The sequence below is a fragment of the Strix uralensis genome, chromosome 15 (assembly GCF_047716275.1).
Source record: "Strix uralensis isolate ZFMK-TIS-50842 chromosome 15, bStrUra1, whole genome shotgun sequence".
Classification (NCBI taxonomy): domain Eukaryota; kingdom Metazoa; phylum Chordata; class Aves; order Strigiformes; family Strigidae; genus Strix; species Strix uralensis.
Genome location: NC_133986.1, coordinates 12,178,067 through 12,199,061, shown reverse-complemented (window position 1 = coordinate 12,199,061; position 20,995 = coordinate 12,178,067). Strand labels below are relative to the sequence as shown.

Genomic DNA, 20,995 nt, shown 5'->3' with positions numbered 1-20,995 from the left:
CTGCCCTATGACACAAAGGCTTGTATTTCACCAGGTTACCCCTGTGTGAGATAATTATGTGGCTTAGTCTGAAACTAGGCATCCACAAAAACATCCAGTTTTGACTCTCAGCTAACAGAGACAGAAAATCCAGCTGTTTTCTTTGTAGTTTCATCCCCACAGCTAATCACCATTAAAAATGCATGAGTTTTTACATCTTACATGGATTTATCATATCTTGTCAGAATGTTAAATGTCAAAAGATCTATTCAGTGTCTACATAAATCCCTGCAGCTTCTTGGAGGGGAATTCCAAGAGTCCTGACTCCGAGAGAGCCTGGAAAGCCAAGACAGCCACGCCACGTCGTCCCTCTCTTGCAAAGGTTAACCTGAAAGGCAGGATGCTGCCTCTGTCTCTTTTCTGGAAAATGCATTACAGGCAGATTGTAAAGCAGGAGGACTTTGCTGCAGATGATACTTTCACAGAGAACTGCTCAGCTAAATATGTCAAATAAAAGGAACAGGATTGGCCTTAAAAGCTCTTTATTTTCCTCCCTTTGTTCTGAAGCTGAAGATAGTCCCAGAAATCTGTTGCCCAGCTATCAGGGTACTATTCAACAGCTGAGTTTAGGCACATCTGTGATGAAACTTTGGCAGGTAATTTTGTTCTCCTTTTCTATTTAAAAATTCAGTGCCTCAAGTGTGAAAAACTACTGTGATAAAAGTTCCATGTCTTTTGGGAGACTCTGACAGATGCCTCACTTTGTGACCTTCCTCATCCTTCAAACTGGCTCGCAATCAAATCCTCCATTAACTCATCCTGGGAGAGTCTCTGGGGGGGTCCTCCTGGCTCCTTGGCTGGCTGTTGAGGACCAGCTCCACCGCAGCCTCTTTCTGCTTGCTGCAGACTAACCACATTGCTCATTTTCCCGAGTTTCTTTTAAAAACACACTCCAAAACACAGGGAAAAGGCAGCTCTCCCACTGTTTAGTTGGTTTGCATAAGAAATGGGTGCTTTCCTTGCGCTGCCATGAGCGAGTCTGTGGCAGCTGAGCTTGTAGGTGGCTGGAGGGCAGCAACGGTGACATTGCGGTTGCTAGCAAAGTCTTTGCATGCCACAGGCTGGGGTCGCAGATGCGTGGCACAGAAGGAAAGGCAGATGTCCTAGGAGGTACTGGGTACCAGAGTCTCATTTCCCTGTAGTTGACAAGCACCCATATGGGTTTGTATAGAGGCTCCATCCCAGGTGTATGGACAGACGTTTCTTTGGTGGAGTGGGTGGGGGACCAGTCTGCTGGTTTATAAGGGGGAAACCGAGGAACGATTTTATGTTAGGCTGGGGTGTCCGTGCTGGCAGTAGGTGCTGCTGTTCATACCTTGTGTCCTTCATAGCACCTACTTAGGACAGAATAAGACATCTTTTTCTGACAAAAAGAGCAGTGGTGGGTGGCTCTGACAGCCTCTGAACTCACCCACCCTGAGCCAGCAGGCTGTCATAGTGTGACGGGGGAACCAGGACACTGCAAGATGTGCATCCAAGCAAAAAAAGGGTTGTTCAAAACCACTGACCACATCAGACAGTCTCCAAAGGTGCTCTTAAGCATTCCCTGTCCATCACTTTGACATAAAACTCTTCCTGCTTTCCACGAGGGTGACCAATGACTCTGTCCTTTATCATCTTATTTTTCTTGCAGTGACATGAGATGACTTCTTTGGATATGTTGATGTATTAGACCTTCCTTCTCCTCTGCTAGGAGCACAGTTCCTCTTATCCAAGAGGGATTGTTTCTAATGCCTATACCTGCCAACGGAAAAAAAGGGTGCTTTTCTGCTAGCCTTTGCTCTCCAGGATTCACTGCTCCCCTGGAGGCACTGTCACACAGCAAAGCCAAATCAGCGGGCCCAGGCTAGTTGGCCAGCTAGGAGCTGGCCTCGCAGGGTGTGGTTTACAGCCATTGTATCTGCCAAGGGATGCACTACGGGCAGAGTGGCAGCAGGCAGACACAGGGGGACTGGCAACAGTGAGCAAGGATTACTGTAGCCTGTGAGCCCGCAGTGGAAGAGCTGTCCTAATTAGTGCTTTGCATGGCTGCTCTTTTTTGGAAGTCAAAAGCCTTATTTCACATTAGTTTAATCCACACCAGGATTAAAGTAGTTTAGGATTAAGGCACTGTTAGTCTCAAATAAGGGCTTCCACACTGAGAGTTAAGAGTCATTCTGCACTAACCCACAGGGAAAATCAAGATAATGAATATAAATTAACTGTTAAAGTGGATTAGATAAATGGCAGTAATCCCTGTGGGAAGGCAGAAGGCTGCAGTCACAATTCGATCCTGCTCTCTTTGCTGCTCAGGTAGTTTAAACATAAATAAATTAAGGGTGTTCTGTCCACACAGGGTTTCAGTGCAGTTTCATTAATGCACTTCAGGACCTCCTTTGGCTAATTTGAGTTGATTTCTTGGAGTAAAAGGGCTCTAGTAAAGGTGGTTCCACTGTACCTTCTCCTCACTGAGTGAAGGCTGTGACAGCAGCCACTGTGCCAGCAGTTAGGTTTTAGAGACCAACCATCAGACCAGAAAACTGTGACCAGGTGATAGAAACCACTGAGCAAACTCACACCGTCGTGACATATGGGTTTAAAAAACACTGGTGGGGTAGTTTCATCCCAGTTTACTGCACTGGATAACATATATTTCCTTACCTGAACTTCACAGCAGGTGAGGGTATTGCCAAATGAGCTCTTCTTAACGTGGCAGATGTGCAGCTGTGCTTGTGCCCACCTAAGTCCAGCACAAACTGTTCCTGAAGGAATGCAGAAATACAGGCAGAGTCGAAAGCATGTGAGTACCCACAAGTGAAACCAGGTGTGAGCTTGGTCTTTGCATGATGATTTAAATGTGTGTCAAAGCTGGGTCAGCTGGAGGAGGGTTATGGTTAGACAAATCCATGGGTATTGGGATCGATGTGAGGATGGCAAACCGACACTGGGGATGGGAGAGAGGGGTAACACAACTCAGTAGCTACTAAAGGGATGGCATTCTTGCTGGCTTTAGAAAAGACTTGGAAGCCACACCTCTGGAGACAGTGTTTGGCAAGTCAGATTGCCAGCAAGGTAATTTTCTCCTACTCGTGCATGAAATTGTGGAGCCCAAGGCAGCTGGGTAAAACAAACTCTGTGGATCAACTGCTGTTAACCCACTCCAGGGAAAGGATGGTACCTAGATCTGACTACATCCCCATGGCTGAAAACAGGGCTCTGGCTTTTCCATGCTGCACGAGCTGAGGGTTAATGATGTCCTTTTTCAAGAAAGAGTAAGGGAATTAGGGGAAGCAAGCGTGGGGGGTTGGAGAGAGGATTTCTTCCACAAGTCTCTTAATAGATGAGATGAGACTCTGATAGCTGGACCCTATCAACAGCTCTGAGAAGCTTCTCGCCTTATAAAAAGCTGCCAATAAAGTAGTTCTCCCCCTCCATGTAGTTAGTGTAAATGACCCTTTCCTGCTAGGATGTCTCTTCCCACTGTCTCCCACCCACACCAGGCTGATCTGAATGGCTAGCTGGCCCTTAACATCGGATCTGAGGTTTGGTAGCACAGCTGGAAAGATGCCCACTGAGTCTGGACCAGCTCCCATGTCTCCCAGACCATCTGGGCTAGAAATGGGCAGGGGGGTGGGGGGGTGTCACAGCTCCCCTGTACTTCCCCAGCCTCAGGCTCCATCTCTGGCAGATGGTGCCAAGCTCCTGTCCATCTGTGCGGGGTGAATGCAGTGCCCATGGCAGGGGGGGCAGGGGGCACATACCCAGGGGTCAGACAGGGCACTGTGGTTCCCCACACCAGTCACCCCAGTCGTTAATCAATAAAAAAAGGCACAGTAAGTGTTGTCAGGGCCAAGCACACGCAGTGTCTGCCTTGCTGCTTGTAGCATTGCAGCGGGGAAGTGCTTGTCCCAGGGAATGAGACACGCTACCCCAAACCCTACTGCTAGGAATCATAATTGATGTCTCTTATTTTAGTTGGCATAATTATGACAATGAGTGTGGCTAGCAGAGGGAAGGCTGCCTGAGACTGCAGGTGCTCAGGTACCTCACAAACAGCATTAGCCCAGTGGAGAATTTTTTTCTCTCTCATTTTGAACAGTAAGACATCCTAACCCCCATGTTCAGCATATGACCTGCTATACCACCTTTGCTCCCACACCTCCTGCCTATCCAGTTGCTTCCTCAATCCTGCATTTCTGAAGTTGATTATTGCCACCCAAGCACAGGAGAGATGCAAAATTCCTTTTGACTACATCCTGCATTTGGCAGACAGTCTCTCCAATTTATCAAGACCATTTTGAATTCTTTCTCTGTGCTCCAAGATGCTCACAGCCTCTCCTGTCTTGGTAGTACCTTCAAATTTAATTAGTGGGCTCTCTGGTTTGACCTCACTCAGGTCAATTATTACCAGATTCTGCGCAGATCTTGGAATACAATTTTTCAGTTACTCACCCAACCTGTAATAATTTCCCCTACTCTTTCCTCTTGCATTGCTTAAGAGAATGCCGTGTGAGACTGCAGCTAGAGGTAAAGTTGAGAGCATGATATTTACTATTTCTCCCGGTATCTCCAAGTGCTCCTAGGTCTAGCATGGAAACAAAAAAGTTCTGTTACTTTCTAGGGATTGAAGCAACTCTGATTGCTCTTTAGTGCCATGATTTTTCATCTCCCTCCATTTAAAATAGGCAGTGTTTGCATTTTCTGGACTTCTGGAGACTTTACAGTCCTTCAGATGCTCTCAGATCAGATGCTAAGGGCACTGATTTCTCTAATCATTGTTCCCGTTACTGCTTTGATTTTCCTGGGGAAAATACCTTCAGGTCAGGCTGACTTAAAACAACCTTCTACTCTATAGACACTTGCTTACCGGTTGGATTTTTTCCCTCTTTGTGAGGGTCCAGCCAAGACCTGAGAGTCCTTTGATCTACCACCACATTTGCAATACAGTGCTTGTGGGGCCAGTGCCTCTGCTACTACCGAGTCACGTACACGTGGTCAAGCTCATGACAAGAAAGACATTCTGTCCAACGTACAGAAATCTCACTGTAGGAGACCCAGTCCTTGGTTTTTATCTTCCTACTATGGCACTTTTATAAGAGGAGTCACTCAATGGCCCAACATGTGCCATGCAAAAAACTCAAGCAAATCATAAGCCCAAATAAAAGAACAAAACATAAAACCAAAGAAAAAAACCTCCCAACCAACCCTAAAACATGTCAATGTAAAGTCTTTTGGGTTTATCGTCATTTTTAGCTTTGAAGGAAATGTTGTATTGTTTCTTTATCACTCACAGAGGGACTGCCGCTGCTTTGCGGCAGGAAGCACAGAGTAGGAACTACCAACCGATTGCTGCTGTACCTGGAGGAGGGTGGCTAATCAAAGAAGAAATCTGAGCTGTGTCAGTGCAGAGTTGTTCTTTTGCTCCTGCTCAAGAGGCAACGTGAAGCCTAATCCTGAGAGCAGGAGACTCCTCCACTGGAGGAGGAGGCTGGGGTAAATTAGGCAGTGAAGGGCACGGCATTAATCCCGGTTTTGCTGTTGTTGTTGTTGGGTAAAGCCCAGGACTGAGACCACTCGCCTCGCCACGGGAAGACAAGCAGGGGTTGGTCCCACGAAGAGCATCCCCCGGGGAGGGGGCTTCTCCAGGGCCGGACAAGCCGCCACGACGGGCCGGGGGCGGGTGGGGGGTCCCCCGCGGCGGCAGCTCCCCCGGGGGACCGGGACACCGGCAGCCTCCCCCCCCCGCCGCCCCCTAAGCCGCTTGGTGACCCAGTTGGAGCCGCGGGGGCCGGAGCCGGGTGGGGCTGTCTGACGGCAGCTCCTCCTCCTCCTCCTGCTCCTCCTCCCCGCTCCGCGGAAAGTTTGGGGCCGGCCGGCCCGCCGCCGGAGCCTCGCACGGCTGGCGGCGGTGGGAACAGAGCCTCGCCGGGCCGAGCCGAGCCGAGTTTAGCTAAGCCGGGTCGAGGGAGCTCCCATGCGCTGGGCTGCCGGGGCAGCGCCGCGGCGCCATGGGGAACGGCAGCACCGGGGCCGCTCCCTGCAACGGCACCGCGCTGCTGCTGCCGCCGCCGCCGGTGGGCGGCCACAACATCGCCGCCCTGGTGCTGGGCATCGTCCTCATCCTGTTCATCGTGGGCGGCAACGGGCTGGTTTGCCTCAGCGTCTGCACGGAACGGGCGCTGAAGACCACCACCAACTACTTCATCGTCAGCCTGGCCGTCGCCGACCTGCTGCTCGCCCTCCTCGTCCTCCCCCTCTACGTCTACTCCGAGGTGAGGGCGGGGGGAGCGGGCACCGGTGCGACTGGGGGCTTGCGGATGTTGTGCCCGGGGTGGGATCGGCAGGAGACCGGCTATCGGGGGTTAAAGCCCCTCGCTCCGGTGTGGCGGTGCCGCTGCTCAGCCCCTGCCTCGCAGCTCCGACCCCCCGCCCCGCTGCGGGGCTGCTTGTGCCGCTTCCAACCGCCGCGGCTTTTCCCGCTTAGTCTCCCGTGGAGGAGAGAGGACAGCGAGTGGTGGCAGCGGCAGCCGGTTTGGGGCAAGTTCCTGGGTTCCCCCGTCGTCCTGCCGGGCGACTGCCGAGCCCCGAATGCACCGGCTGGAGTTGGCCCGGGGTGTCTGCCCGGGCCCGGGGCAGCAGCTCCGGGCAGCCCTTGCATCACTTCCCAGGTTGCCATCAGCAAATGGTTAGGAAGGGATAGAGAGCTCCTGTGCTGTGCTGTCTGGTGTAAGGTGAGCAGGTTTTGGTGACAAGGCAGATCTTTAGCCAGGAAACAGGTTTCCATGTCGAGTTGAGTAGGGGCAGCTGTCTTTTTAGGGAGCTCGGTGGGATTTGTCACCCTGATTCAAGGTGGCTCCGGTCGCCCGTCCTGACAGGTTCTCTGGTTGGCACAGGCCCGACCCTGTGTGTGATGGTGGTCGCGGAGAGCCACCTCGGGGGGCTGCAGGTCAGGTTTTCTGTTCACCTCCAAGACTGTGGAGGCTGCAGGAAAGAAAAACAGGAGCTCCTGAGGTTGAGTGGTTTTGCATCTCTCCCTCTGCCTCTCTAACAGAGATAAATGTTTACTGCCAGGGGATTGATAATGCTTTTGAGATTGCGGGAGGACTGGTTGGACTGGGATGAGGAGGCTCACTAGAGCCTGCCCGTTAGTACCAGCCAGTGGCTCGCTCCCTGCTCCAGTGGCTGAAAGCACCCACAGACCAAAGCAGCAGGTTTTATGCATCTGTCCTTGCGGTAGCCGGTGGTGTGGAAAAAAGAGGAGTCCTTTTCATTCCAGATGTGGGGAGAGCCAGGATGCAACCTTGTGCGCAGTGAGAGCCCCAGCAAGCTGTAGTCTGGGGGCAGGGGGATGTTGGACGAACCCTGCGTTTTCTGACAGCCACGTGATTTGTAAGGTGGTGGCATCAGCACTTCCTCGGGGAGTGACCGGGGCTGTCCCCGTGAGTGGGACCAAGCGCTGTTCCCATCCTTGAAGGCTGATGTGAGTCCCAGCAGTGCTCAGGCCTCAGCATCTCCCCCGCTCTCCTCTGCCAGGACTGCCGCTCAGCGCCTGACTGGGATGGGCCTGTACTTTCTTAAGCAAGGCAGGCTGTGGATTACAGCTTAGGGTGCTTTTAGCCTCTCTGCCCGGTCCTAGGATTTTGCAGGACATTGTGACCTCTCTGGAGACAGAGGTGTTCTGGAGGGATAGGCTCAGCTGGGGACCCATAAGAAGAACCAGTGAAGAACAGAAGCATTAGATTCCCCTCTCTCTTTCCACCCATGCTGTTTGGTTTTGGTGGTTTTGCTTTTACCTCGTTAACTCAGTTTTGGTGGTTAGAAAGCCTTTGTCTTCATCATTCTTCTCAGCTACTTTTTGCTAATTGGGATTCTCTTTCTTTCTCTTGCTCTTTCTGTTGTCTCTGCATGCCTCTGGTTCCTGATTCTGTGGGCAGACTCACCCACCAGTGTGGTTTCCTCTAGCCTGCAGGCTTGAGTTTTGCTGGCATATGCGGGTTAACATACTCTGGGGTACCTCCGAAAATGCTTCCAGTTGGGCACGAGCATTGTGGGGCTTTCCTTGGGTACCACAGACATCCCACAAATTCTGGATGCTCAGGTGACGGGTGTTCAGCCCTGGACGAGCTTTAAAAACCTGGGCTGTCCAGCCTGTCCTTAGCTATGACGATACTTCGTGTGCTCACTTCCATAGCTGTTCATAAATGTCAGTTATGTGGTGTAATTCTTCCACGTCTCTGCACCTGGGATATCAAACAACAGGGAATGAAGGTGGCATATGACAGAATTGTCTTTCCCTCCAAGTTCTGCAGCTCCTGCCACGAGGCAGGCTTTTCAAAGCATGAGGGACCCTGCAGAAAGAGCGTGTCCCGGGCTCGGCACTCCTTCCACTCAGCGGTCAGACACGGGGTGGGTGTGGAGAGAAAGGCAGCAGCACGCAGCAGTCGCAGCCTCCTCGAACAAGCAGCGGGGTTTTGAGATGGAAGGCAGCTCAGGCTGTTGTCTGTGTTGAAGCAGTATCCATTCCGTGCCTCTGAGTTTCTCTGGGCTCAGCCCACAGTACCCATGTTCATTTTTAATAATCTATATGTTGGTGCAGGATTTGCAGCTCATTTTGTTCTAAATTATGTTAAGGAAAAGTGAGAGTAGCCATTGAGTCAGTGCCAGGGGACGGAATTTTTGTGTTGTGGGTTTTTTTTCTTTTCTTGGAGGCAAAAGCAAAAACTCGATCAGAATCAGATGCTTGGATGGGGGGTGCAGGGTTTAGTGATTGCTGCTGTTTAAAACTAGCTTGATTTCAACTTGCATTCTGTACCATTGCATTTAGCCACTGAAGATGTGGCACGGACAGTCCTGAATGTTCGGTACAACCTTTATGCTTGGTGTGGGGGTTTTTTTGTCTGATTGTTGTTTTTAATTTTAGTACAGCTCCTGAGAGAATAAAGGTGGACTTTGAGGGCTTGTTGGAAAACTTGAAAACCGACTGAGAGGGTGTTTTTTTGCTTGTTGTTTAGCAGGAACAGAACAATAAATTCTGATCACTTCTTTCATTCAGCAGAAGCTTGGTCACCTTGTGCATTTTTCCTGTGAGATGGCTTCTTGTGTTAGGTTTTTGAAAACATCCCTCCCATCAGGGGTTTAGAAGACAGCTGGAGGGATTTAACTTTTGAGGTGACATCTGACAACCCCACAAAACAACAGATCTCCTACCAGCTTCAGCAGGGACGGGATTCCTTCCCATGAGATGTGGCTTATCCTCTGCTGCTGTTCACAGAAGACGGCACAGTGGGAAAAGCCTTGATCTTGACTGTTATTTCTAGTTGTTAAGAAAGCTTATTCCGATGCATTAGCAGCGTTTTTTTGACACATACTCTTCTTTTGTACTTCGGAGAGAGCCAGCATAACTTTTTGTCACAGCTAAACTCTTAGCCCATGGTGAGGATTCAGAAGTCTTGGCTGTAGGAAGCCAACTTGTGTGTCAGTTCTCTCTGGACGTCCCTTGTTTGTACCTGCAGGGTTGGAGGACTGCTGAAAGCAGGTGCTAGACAAGGGGGAAATTGGTGTGTGTGGTCACAACTGTTTCTTTTCTGTACCATTTCACAATCACTGCGGCCTTGATCTGGAGATGGGCAGAAGGGCAGGGCAATGGGGTCATCTGATGCAAACCTGCTCCAGTCCTGTCCTCACACGTGCGGCGTATCGGTGGTGCGATGGCTTTCTGACGGTGAGCAGGAGATGGTGTCTGTTACTGCTGGGCAGTTGTGGGCCTGTCACACTAGGTTCCCTCAACCAGTATAAAAATGGATGGTCCTTGGCTGAGAGCCTTCTTTGGAAACAGGCCAGTGGTGTAGGAAATCAGTGTCTCCCACTGAACGGGAGCCGTGTGGCTCTCTCCAGGCATGCAGGAAAGGCTGTAGATCTCCCCACAGACCGGCCTTCTCTCTGCAAGATGAACGTTTTCCCCTGAGACCTGACCTGTCCTAAATCTCTCTCTTTAGCATTCACTGTGCATTGTTGGGAGTTCTTCAGGCTGTATTTCTTTCCTCACTAATTTGTCCTGTCAAATTTACCTGCCTTAGCAGCTCAAGTTAACGCGTGGGGCCTTACTGAGAAAGGGTTAAAACTGATGTTACGAACTGGTCTTCCATAAATCCAAAAGTTGCTGACATTTGTCAGTTCTGATCCTCCACAACCTGATGTAACCAAGAGTCACCCTATGGATGGGAAGGAAAGAGACATCAGCTTTCCATGGGCTTAAAGCATCTGTTGCCAAACTGAACAGCTCCTGAGACTGTGGACGTGAAGTGAATTCCTGACAGGGCAGTGTTGACAGCCAGTTTCTTTTGTGCAGAAATACACCATCCTTAAAGAAAACAAGCTGAACTTCTGTACCTGATCATTCCTCGTTCTGTGTGGAGTCTGGTTTGGGTGGAGGTGGATTAGTGCTGTTTGCTATTTCTCTCGTTAGCTGCTACACGGGGGAGCCGGAGCCAGTGTGCAGGTATCGGTACGTACACAGGCAATCAAATGCCAGATCACAGTGTGGTGATGCAGATGTGCCCAGGGCTTTCCACTGAACTTGATAAACACAGAATAAAGACATGTTCTAGTGTCTGCTGGTTGTTAATTACCACACAGCAGGCTGCCCTGATATGCAGGAGGCACTTATCTTCCAAACTGCTTGGGAGTCTCAGCTCTTAGCAGTATGACAGGGAGAGGTAAAAATCCATGGGGAAGGTAGACTGCTCTTCTGCAGCGGCTCTGTCTTTCTGATGAGAGTGTGAAGTGCCCTCCTGGCAATCCAGTGCCAGTAAGGCAAGGATGATGGGAAGCAATGGGGAAGAAGGTGGCCTGGGGCACTCCCAGGGGTCCACAATAATCCCCCAGGGGCAAAGCCCTGCTTTTGTGTGAAGAGAGGCCAGGAGAAGATACCAGAGTCTGCCTGAAGCATTGATAGCACTGAAAATGGGGGTTATGGCTCCCCTGAGGCAGTGAGGACACAGGAGCAAGCAGAGTTCCAAGGTGCTGCGGAGGTAGTGCAGAATATATCAGGCTTGGAGTGGCTTTGCCATCTGCAGGGAGGGAGCTGCGGGACTCCAAAGGCTTGGCTTTGTGTTTAGCTGCTTCCTTTGCACAGAGACTCTGTGACAATGGCAGAAGCCACAGCAGCCACTTACACAGCCCTCATTAACCAGAGGCGTGCGTTCCCAGCAATTAGGGCAGGTGCCAAGCTGAGCAACTTCCACTCTTGCTCTGCTGTAGAGCATTCCTCCTACCTGCCTCGCCCCGCCAACTGGGCCTCTGGTCTGCTCTCTCCTTAATCCACGGCAAGTGCCTGAGCTGTGGAAGGGGGCTGATCCAGGAAGCTGCTGCGGGAGCCGTGCCTGGCGTGGTTATGTAAACATCTTTGCCACTAAGATCTGTGAAATGATTACAAAAAAGGGGAAACACTTTTAGCAGGTCTGTGTGTTTACCCGGCTCCTTCTACAGGTCAGGGAAGATGAGTCTTGCCAAGCAGGCACTCTGCCTCGCAGATCCTCAGGGCGATAGAGCAGCCAGCACTAATTACACAGGCTGTTTTCTTGGTGGGGATGATGCTGTTCTGCATAAAACTTCCCGGGTGTCAGTGTACCACTGATGTAGAAAGATCTCTTTTTTGCAGCATGTTGCCTGCCTGTGATGCAGCTCTTCTGATGAGAGACCAGACCTCTACTCTTCAAATTTTCTGTGGCTCTCTGTGAATGCATGTCATCCTTTTTGCAGAAGTAGTTGAGATCGGTCTTTCCTGGAATCTTACAGCTTTAGTGGACTTAGACATTCTTCTAGGCCTGGCTGATGTCTGAGCCACACAGTCTCTGAACAAAATACTGGGGAGGTGATACAGGCCAGCATTTACAAACCAGTGCTAAGGATTTTATTTTCAGTGACCAGTAATGGGGGGGGGGGATGTCTTTGAATGGTGGGCCCTCATAATGTTTCAGGTGGATGATCAGACTTATTTATGAAAAACCATGACCTCAATGACTTAAGTCAAGAAACAATGCTAGAGCAGACAAGAGGCCACCTTTGTCTTGTCCCACTCCCTCTCCCTCCTCTCCCCTTGCAGGCTGCATTGTGTCTTCTGGAGAATGCAGCAGTCATCACCATTCATGATAAAAGGCCCAGAGTCAGCTTCTCATGGGCATTTGGACAATTCTCTGATTCCAATGCTGGACTTTGTCCACTTGAAAGGATTACGACTCTTCTGATTGGTGTCATAGCCAGCTCAGCAGCCCCGGGCTCTTAGGATTAGCACTTTCAGTCTCTCCGTGCTACGCGCTTGAGCTGTGGCCTCACCGAGGGCAGGCAGGTGCTTGTTTGGAAGTTCAGCCGGGCAACTCCTGATTCACTTTCAGGCTGCTGTTGCCTGCGTGTTTTATTTCAGATGCCATCGCCACCAAAGACCGAGGGAGCACTTTGTGTGCTCTGCTTCTTAGTGAGCCTGTTTGCAGGGCTGGCAGGAGGGGCAGGTATGAAGGTGCCCTGTGGTGCCATGCAGAAGCATGTGGCAGGACTGAGACGAGCTGTTATCATGGGGGATAATAGTAAAACCCTTGGCCCTGTCCTGGCTCATGCCCTCAGGAGTGTAAGAGCTCTTCTGGCATCAGGCTTGTTTGCGAGAGGGCAGATTTTTTCTTACAAATCAGCTGTGCTTTGGAATAGGGACATCAAAATGAGCTGGGAAGGCACCCTGCAAGGGTGTTTGAGAAGTCAAGTCCATCTCCCGCCATCCACCATCCTAGAAAATCTTTTCTGTAACCTCTTTCTATTCTTTGTGAGAAGCAGCTGGATTTGTTCCTCCTCTGCACACCGTGGTTGATCCAGAACCCACGTGCTGTTTGCAGCGAGACACTGGTATCCTGTAAGAGACCACAGTGGCTGTGTGTGAGGTTGCTGGCGTTGCCAACCTTGGTGGGTTAAACAAAGCACCTGGAGCCCCGCTTTGGAAGGGGCCTGGCTTGCGTCCAGAGCGGCCATCCGTACCGCTTTCCTGTAACCCCTCCTTGCCTGCCACAGAGTGCTGAGCTAAGGGCAGAGTGTGACCCTCACCACTTCCCACCCTCTTCCAGGAGGGAGGCCTGGAGGGTTTGGGTGTGGTGGTTCATATGCAAACCTCACCTCATTAAGGCTCAGACTCTATTCCCGCCAGAGCCGTGCAGCTTGTCATCAGCCTTAGAAAAGCTGTAGCAGGTAGGCTGGCTTGTGGGGTTGTATTTGCAGCTTTCTTTTATTTTGTGAAGGGAGACAGCTTGCCTGTAGAGCGTCTGTTTTGCTGTGCAACCAGCTGCCTGTGTCTCCTCAGCAGCAGCACTGCTGATCGTGCCTCACGGGAGAAGAACAAGGGGCCTCGTGCTGAAAAAACAGAGAATGCAGAAAAGCTGATGAAAGTGGAGTTGCTCTGGAGCACTTTTTAAAGGCAGCTTGAGCTGTTTATGATCCCTAAAGCCTTACACTGTGTACCTCAATGGGCTAATCTTCTGCAACCTCCTTTGATTAGGTACCACTTAATCACATGACCCAGCAAAGCCAGCTATGCCTCTAATCCAAAGTCACTCACCTGTTGCAGAGAGTCTTGGCACATTTTGCTAAGGTGGGCAGGCAGGAAACAAGGTATAACAGGGAGTCCTCTCCCAGCGCTTCCCCCAAAGTCAGAGTCTCGGGGGTTGGTGGGGAAAGGGAGTTTGTAGCATTTTCTGAGCGCCCAACTTGAATCTCACAGCAAAGGCTGTGTGTCCTCTGAACGTGCTGCACCCTGAGAGCTCTTGTCCTTTTCAGAATCAATTAGTTCCCCAAAATCACAAACAGGTTTTGAAAACTGTAGCCCAGAATCAAATTTTCTCTCTCATAATCTGAATTGAACTTGTCAGGATCTCAGTGAGCTTGGCAAAAATTTGAGGGTTGTTTTTTCTGATTCAGCTCCCAGAATCCATTTGGGGTGGCTGATCTGTGCTGGAGAAAAGGCTGAATGAAGCATTGGGATCTGAATCCAGCCCTCCCCTGGGCTACCACTCAAGGAGATGGCTGTATAAAAATAGCCAAACAGTTTCTTCAGAGTCTACTTTGGCTTTACAGCTCCACTAATCATAATCCTGTGTGTGACATCAGTAGTGCTTGATATTAATCCTTAGAGCTGCCTGCCCCCTCTTCCGGGCAGGGGCAGGGGTTTCTGCCCCTGCCCAGCGTTACATGAAGAACATTCCCCCCGTGGCTTTGTTTTGTGCGCTGGGATGAACAAAACCAGAACCTATTGTTTAGCATTTATATGTGAACAAATCCATACCCACTTCCTGAACCGTGTGCAAGGCCAGCAGTTCTGCTGCCTGAGCGCTGGCTGTTATGCAGCTTTGCTTTGGAGAGAGACTGCAGCAGTGCCAGGCTCGCCCCGGCCACGTGCCCCGGGGAGCGGTGTCGCTCGGGCAGCAGGACGTGCCTCCGGCTTGTTCTTCAGCCTTGGTGTCACCTGTGTGTAAGTGCTGGGAGCTGACACCCGCCTCCCTGGGTGACTTTCTTCTGGGTTATGGAGGCTAAACTAGAGCCCTTTTCCCTACTTCTCCTGTTTTAGAACCAAACACAGTTGTTGAAGGTTACACTTTTAGAACAATGTAGAAATATTATGCTTAGCTCAAGGAAGATGTTCTTTGTCTACGTTAAAGCCAAAGGCATCCCTCATCAGCAGAACAAGTCGATAGCCGCCTTTGGGCAAGGACATCCCAGAGCCACTAGCCCTTGAAGAGGATACAGTGCCAACTTGGCAAGCAAACGCAAGGTCCATGTGTCCTTTGCTGAACTCCCCTCATTCTAACACTAAAAATCACACCTACAGGTCAAGACCCTTGCCCAGGTGAAGACCCTTCCCCTGAGCATGCGCAGTAGTGGAAGTATTCTGTCAGCAGTATTATAATTGTATGTAAATTACTAACCAATCATCATAGAGAGGATGGACTTGGGACAGTTACTAACTCTGCAAGTTTTGTGTATGAATACAGCATGAAAAGTCCCGTTGGGTACTTGATTTGTGGGAAACCCCCAAGCACCCAGGCTTGCGCAACCCTGAAATAAATAAGCGATGTCTCACCTGAGTGTGTGATCGTTGACCTATTGCACCCTGCGCCACGAAGCCACTTTTCGGACAACACAGTGACAGTCTAATTATTTCTCTTCTTGGCTTCATCCCATCACTCCTCTCCTGGCACTGGCATGTGGGTTGAACTCCTCTCCACACCCTCGGCACCACCTCTGCTGTCCCTGTGCCCAGTGGCAGGCATTTTGCTCCCTCTCCTACGATGCTGAATAACTTTTTTTGGCTCCCCACTCTCATTTCATACATACACATATAATGTGCATATTTTCCAGGGAGACCTGAGCACCGTGGTCTGGTATCTAAAGGTTGGCTGCAAAGGAGATGGAGCCTCCCCTCGTTGTCTCCCTGTAAGAAGGGTAACGGGTACAAGTTACTCTTGGGGAGATTCCGATTAGACACAAGAGGAAAATGTTTCACACTGAGAACAATTGGAGACCTGAATAATCACCCCAGGGAAGTGGTGGGTTCCCCAACATTGGACAGTTTCAAGATTCAGCTGGTCGGGGGCTGGGCCAGCTTGGCTAGACCAGGCTTGTGCCAGAAAGGTTGGGCCAGCTGATCCTTGAGGGCCCTTCCAACCTGGGATTCTGGGATCTGTTTTGTAAATATGAACACATAGTATATAATAATATATTATGTATGGTTTATGTATTTTACTACATATTACCATAGTATAGGATATATAATAGAGACATTATTTATATATGTTCTATATTATATTGCTATATATTAATGCACTGTATAATACATCACATTAATACATTTATAAATGAGATGGATAAAAATATATTATACTAAATATATATTATAATTCATATAAATATATAAAATTATTTTTATATAGCACATCATATATAGATTAAAAAGATAGTAAATTATATATTACATGTAGCAATATATATGTTATAGTAATATTTATCATATATAATATATATTTTTATAATAGTAAGAGTATGTATAGAGTATATATAGTGCTTGATGTTTTGCAAATTCCCAGGGGCATTTTATATTTATTTGTATATAATCTAATTTTTAATAACAAATATAGTGATTTTAAATCTAATTTGTAAATATACATGTATTACATATATAGCATATATTATATAGAAATATATGGATAAATTATAATGTATAAAATGTTATATATTGCAATGATATATATTATAGAAAAACATTTCAAGCCCCTATATATGCACAATATGTATACATGTTTGCTATATATCTTATTACAGCAATATATAAGATATAGCTTATTAGTATCATATATGTATACAACATATAATTGTATACATGTGTGTATTTTATATAACAAATATACAGAGATATATTCTGTATATATGGGACTTTGCAGAGGGGCTGGACTGCCCAGGCGTGCTCTGACCCCACCAGGGGTCATTAGGTGACATGGGCAGGGGTGTCACTCCCCGAACACAGTGTGGGGGTGTCGGGGTGAGGCTGCAGGGGAGGGGCCAGCACAGACGGTGGCCACAAGCCGAGGGGCTGCTGGCCCCGGGCAGAGGCCGTTCCTCGGCGCTGGCCCTGCTTTCTGCAACAGCCCAGCTCCTTCCATTCTGCCCTTGGCCCATTGAGAGGGTGACCCCGAGCCTCTGTGTTACCAGGGTGGTGAAGGAGGGTGAGCTAAAGAAAAACCCAGATGTATGTGTATATGATACACAGCCCAGCGCGGGCGTGAGGGAGACCAGGCACCAGTAGACCCGTGTTTGGGCCGGACGTGGCAAGCGGGCGTTGCTGCTGATCACTTCATCTTCAAGCTGAAACCATCCCTATTTGTTGGCACAGGGTTTGGTCTTACCTTGCCCCTCCCTGCGGAGGGACCCAAAGGGTGGTGGAGTTTGCCGGGCAGTCCCAAACTGGGAGGGAAAATTCTCTGCTGCCGTGGTGGGAACAGCCCACTGAGGCCTCCTGGTTTCCCCATGGTGCGAGTTCTGTGCTCCTTGAGCTTTTCCTTCCATTCCCATTTTCCAGCAGCCAGGTTCACAGAGCGTTGCGGAGCAAACGTTCGTGTTGCACGGGCTGGTATTGATAAACCACAAGCCTGTGGGCATTTTCTGGCTTTGATTTTTTTTTCTGGGGATTATTTGGGATGCAGTAGCATAGATTTTTTTGTTGACTGATATCTCTTGTATAGCAGAGTCCATGCTCCCAAGTAATACAGACCAATGACATACGTCTGGTCACGTCCTCTCGCTTCTGCTTTGCCCCGGCTGCCTGCAGTTGTGGCGAGAGGGAGCAAGAGATTGTATCTGCCCAGCTCGTGGGAGCCTGGCCCCGCGCTTGGCGTGGCGGGACGGAACCACAGAACTGCTCACGGCAGCTGCAGGCAGGACGGTGGAGCAGTTTGGATGTGGAAAGTGGAAGCTTTGTGCTCTGTCACTTGTTGAAGAGCCTCTCCCTGCTGCCTCAGGGACCGGCAGCTAGCGATGCGGCACCGTGAACGCTGAGCCCTGCCTTACCACAGAGATTTTGGGGTGGTGCTTGATGGGTTTGGGGGTTTTGTGCCTGCACTAACCCAAGGCTGTGGGCTGCTTGCATCAGATCTTCCCAGAGCAACATGTCTGGGAGCTCAACCCTTGGGCCGGGCCAGAACACGAAGCCCCGAGCAGGCTGCGAGCCCTCGCACGGGGTTGAGCCCCTGTGCCGCTGCTTTGCCAGGAGAGTGGCACCGAGCCACGGGCAGGGCTGCTCGGCTCCAGGCCACTGCTTCGGGGGAAAGCGGGAGCGGCTGAGGCGCCCCGGCACGGAGGCGTTTCGGGTCATTTTAAAGGCAGTGGGACATGGCATCTGCTGACCCCGGGGATCTTTTCAGTTCCAGGGCGGCGTGTGGTCCCTCAGCACGGTGCTGTGCGATGCCCTGATGACCATGGACGTGATGCTATGCACAGCCTCCATCTTCAACCTCTGTGCTATCAGCGTGGATCGGTAAGTGTCTTCCTCCTCCTCCTCATGCCGGAGTGGGGAGCGCTGTGTCCTGGCACCAAGCTGCTCCCACACACGCCCTCGCAAGGCTCCTCTTCTCTCCTCAGGAGGGTGCTCAGCCCCACTGTGTCCTCCCCATCTCTGTGGTGTCCCCTCAGTGCCCCTGGGGGGGGCCCAAGCCAGAGCTGTCCCTTTGGGTGCTCTTCTGAGGGGTGGGCTGGTTGTAGCCCGGACCTTGGCTACGTAAGTAAATTAAAGGGGGGAAAGACAGTGGCGAGCAGCTCTGGGACCACTCGCTTGTTACCAGTGGTGACACCGCCCTGTACTGGCAGGTTTATCGCTGTTTCCATCCCACTGAACTACAACCGGCGCCAGATCGACCTGCGGCAGCTGATCCTCATATCCACCACCTGGATATTCGCCTTTGCTGTAGCATCCCCTGTCATATTTGGCCTCAACAACGTCCCAAACCGGGACCCCAGCTTGTGTCAGCTGGAGGATGACAACTACATCGTGTACTCCTCCATCTGCTCCTTCTTCATCCCGTGCCCCGTCATGCTGGTGCTGTACTGCGCCATGTTCCACGGACTCAAGCGTTGGGAAGAGGCCAGGAAGGCCAAGCTGAGGGGCAGCATCTACGGGGCCAACCGGAAGCTGTATCGCCCCTCCACCTTCCTCGAGCGAGAGCCGACGGGCCTGGAGCCCGAGGGGTGCAACCCTTACACCCACCCTGAGCACCCGGGGGACTGTGGGGTGAACAACGGGATCCAGACTGTCTCCTACCCCCACCTCCAGTACCACCACACAGGGCACAGTCGGAAGCGGGCCAAGATCAATGGCCGTGAGCGGAAGGCCATGCGGGTGCTGCCTGTCGTCGTTGGTGAGTAGCAGGCGGGCGCTGCCGGGGCGGGGTGGGAAACGCGCCACGTTCTACGGCGACACTCGGCCTGGTGGGACCCATCTGCGCCCGCCGCCGCGAGCTTTGGCTTCACAGGCTCCTGCTGGGCCGCGACGGGCGCCAGCGCGCCCAGAACCAGAGAACCATGCTTCCTCCTCGGGGAGGGAGAGCGAAAAGCCACCTTGTCCCACCCATCCCAGGGCCTCCTCCCTCACGTTCTGACTCCCCCCTCCCCTTGTTCCTGTGGAACAGCGGCCTTAAGCCCCGCCCCGTACTCACCCCCAATGCGAGAGGCTGTTTATCCGGTGAGAAGCTCCATCCCCAACGCCACCCCAGGAGAGAAGGCCTCCAGTGTGAATAATCCACCCGCTCCTTCAGGGGGAACCTGTGCCTCCTGGTACTGTAAATGCGAATCCACAACTAATAACGTAACTTAGACTTTTCTTCATCAACATTTCGGATGAGAAATACATCCTAAATATTCTGTCTGGGCGTTAAGCCCAGCTCCACATATCACCACATCTGTTGCTTTTCCCCAAAGCGCTCTGAGCCGTCTCCATTCTTATCTTTGTTAAATTAAACCCCTTTTAACATTCACATCACTTTCCCTCTTTCATATCCTTCTGGCAGGTGCTTTCCTTTTCTGCTGGACGCCTTTTTTTGTGGTCCACATCACCAGGGCGCTCTGCAAGTCCTGCACCATTCCCACCCAAGTCACCAGCACTGTCACGTGGCTGGGTTACGTCAACAGCGCCCTCAACCCCATCATTTACACTGTTTTCAACGCGGAGTTCAGGAACTTCTTCCGCAAAGTCTTGCACCTCTTCTGCTAAGCCCACCAGCATAGGAGGGGAGAAGGAACAACTGGGCTATTTTTTGTAAAGTTCATTAAAGATCTATTTCTGCCTAAGGGCTGCTGTCGTCGCTGGGGAGGCGGGAAGGAGGAGAGGGGGTGGCGGAGGGAGGCTGGTTCCCAGCTCCTCTTCACAGGTGAGTACCCATGGACGCTGCGCTCAGATGCTCCCGCCGGGAAGCGCAGGCGGAGCCGCTTCTTTAGCACCTGCTGCTCGAGGTGAGCAGGAAGAGCCGCCGCCGGCAGCCGGGACGGCTCTCAGCTCGGCTCCGGCACTGGGTGCTGGTGTTCGGGCCGGGCTGGGCTTCTCCCGGCTGCCCCTGCACATGGTATGACCCGCCCTGGCCCTGAGAGGTGCAGGAGTTTCCCCACTCCCCCTGCACAGGGGAATCCTGCCCGTGCCAGCTCGGGGAGCGTTCCCCGGGGAGCCCTCCCGTGCTACCATCCAGCTCTGGAGGATTTCACGGTGCAGCCACACCAAGCTCGTGGGCACAACAGGGAGCCCCACTGACACCCGCTCAGACACAGGGCATGTCCTCCAGAGCCCCAGCAAAGCCCCCCCCGGGGGTGCAGGAAGGGGCAGAAGCACAGTGACTCAGCCCTCTTCAGCCCCTTCAGGTCTGTGGTGGCTCCAGGCAAAGCCTCAGCCCGGCACCAAGTGACGAGGATCATAAATTACAGTTTTTTGGCAGGATGTTACTGGCAAGCCTGACTGGGCGGCAGTGGAGCCCCACGTGCTGCTTTCGGAGGGCTCTGGCCTCTCCCAGCTGCGGGGGGGCAGCACCAGGACTCCAAGGGGACGCAGGCAGAAGCTTGCAGGGGAGAAGCCTCTGAAACTCCTTTCCCAGGTGTTCCCGGGCCTGGGGAGGGTGCATCTATCCCTTACCCATTGTAAATGTAAATCCAAAGACTGATTTTACTCATTTTACTCAAGTGGACATGAAGATCCTACAAAAATCCCCCAAACAAGGCGGCCATGTCCAGTACCCCCCTGCCCCCATACAGGAAAGCTGCCCTAGCTGAAAAATGCCCAAATTCAGACAAGAGCTGGAGAAAGCTGAGGTGAGGGCAGGGAAGGCTCCGCTGTCGCTAACCCTGCGTGCGGTGACCCTGGGGCAGCCAGAGGGAGCAGCTGATGCATCCTCATGGGCTCAGGTGGAAGACAATGATT

The 20,995-nt window shown here is 51.4% G+C and overlaps 2 protein-coding genes and 1 long non-coding RNA gene across 5 annotated transcripts in view; 1 reads left to right on the top strand and 2 right to left on the bottom strand.

The window, feature by feature from the left end:
• Nucleotides 1-541: 541 nt before the first annotated feature.
• On the bottom strand, nucleotides 542-5,453 carry LOC141950308 (uncharacterized). Its single transcript, XR_012630993.1, has 3 exons — nucleotides 5,377-5,453; nucleotides 2,680-2,780; nucleotides 542-1,779 (listed from the first exon to the last, which is right to left on the bottom strand). It is a non-coding gene; the product is annotated as an uncharacterized LOC141950308 (long non-coding RNA).
• Nucleotides 5,384-19,881, top strand: DRD4 (dopamine receptor D4). 2 transcript variants are annotated; one of them, XM_074884945.1, is made up of 4 exons: nucleotides 5,509-6,290; nucleotides 17,964-18,076; nucleotides 18,406-18,953; nucleotides 19,602-19,881. In XM_074884945.1, exons 1-4 carry the CDS (start codon nucleotides 6,027-6,029, stop codon nucleotides 19,802-19,804), a joined length of 1,128 nt encoding a protein of 375 aa, XP_074741046.1. In that variant the 5' UTR covers nucleotides 5,509-6,026; the 3' UTR covers nucleotides 19,805-19,881. The 2 variants fall into 2 exon arrangements, with proteins under 2 accessions (XP_074741045.1, XP_074741046.1); XM_074884944.1 differs by having other exon boundaries at nucleotides 5,384-6,290; nucleotides 17,964-18,953.
• DEAF1 (DEAF1 transcription factor) overlaps nucleotides 12,518-20,995 on the bottom strand; it is a 36,243-nt gene continuing 27,765 nt past the window's right edge. For both annotated transcript variants that reach the window (XR_012630990.1, XR_012630991.1), the window contains exons 16-19: nucleotides 19,251-19,371; nucleotides 15,131-15,481; nucleotides 13,174-13,407; nucleotides 12,518-12,914 (exon numbers count right to left, since the gene is read on the bottom strand). The gene's annotated coding sequence lies outside the window, so the exon portion shown is untranslated. The remainder of the gene's footprint in view (nucleotides 12,915-13,173; nucleotides 13,408-15,130; nucleotides 15,482-19,250; nucleotides 19,372-20,995) is intronic.

Coding starts and splice junctions, on each gene's coding strand:
- DRD4 (XM_074884944.1), top strand. CDS start 5,993: ATGCGCTGGGCTGCCGGGGCAGCGCCGCGGCGCCATGGGGAACGGCAG. Junction 6,291..17,963: donor CCCTCTACGTCTACTCCGAG/GTGAGGGCGGGG, acceptor GGATCTTTTCAG/TTCCAGGGCGGCGTGTGGTC. Junction 18,954..19,601: donor GGTGCTGCCTGTCGTCGTTG/GTGAGTAGCAGG, acceptor TCCTTCTGGCAG/GTGCTTTCCTTTTCTGCTGG.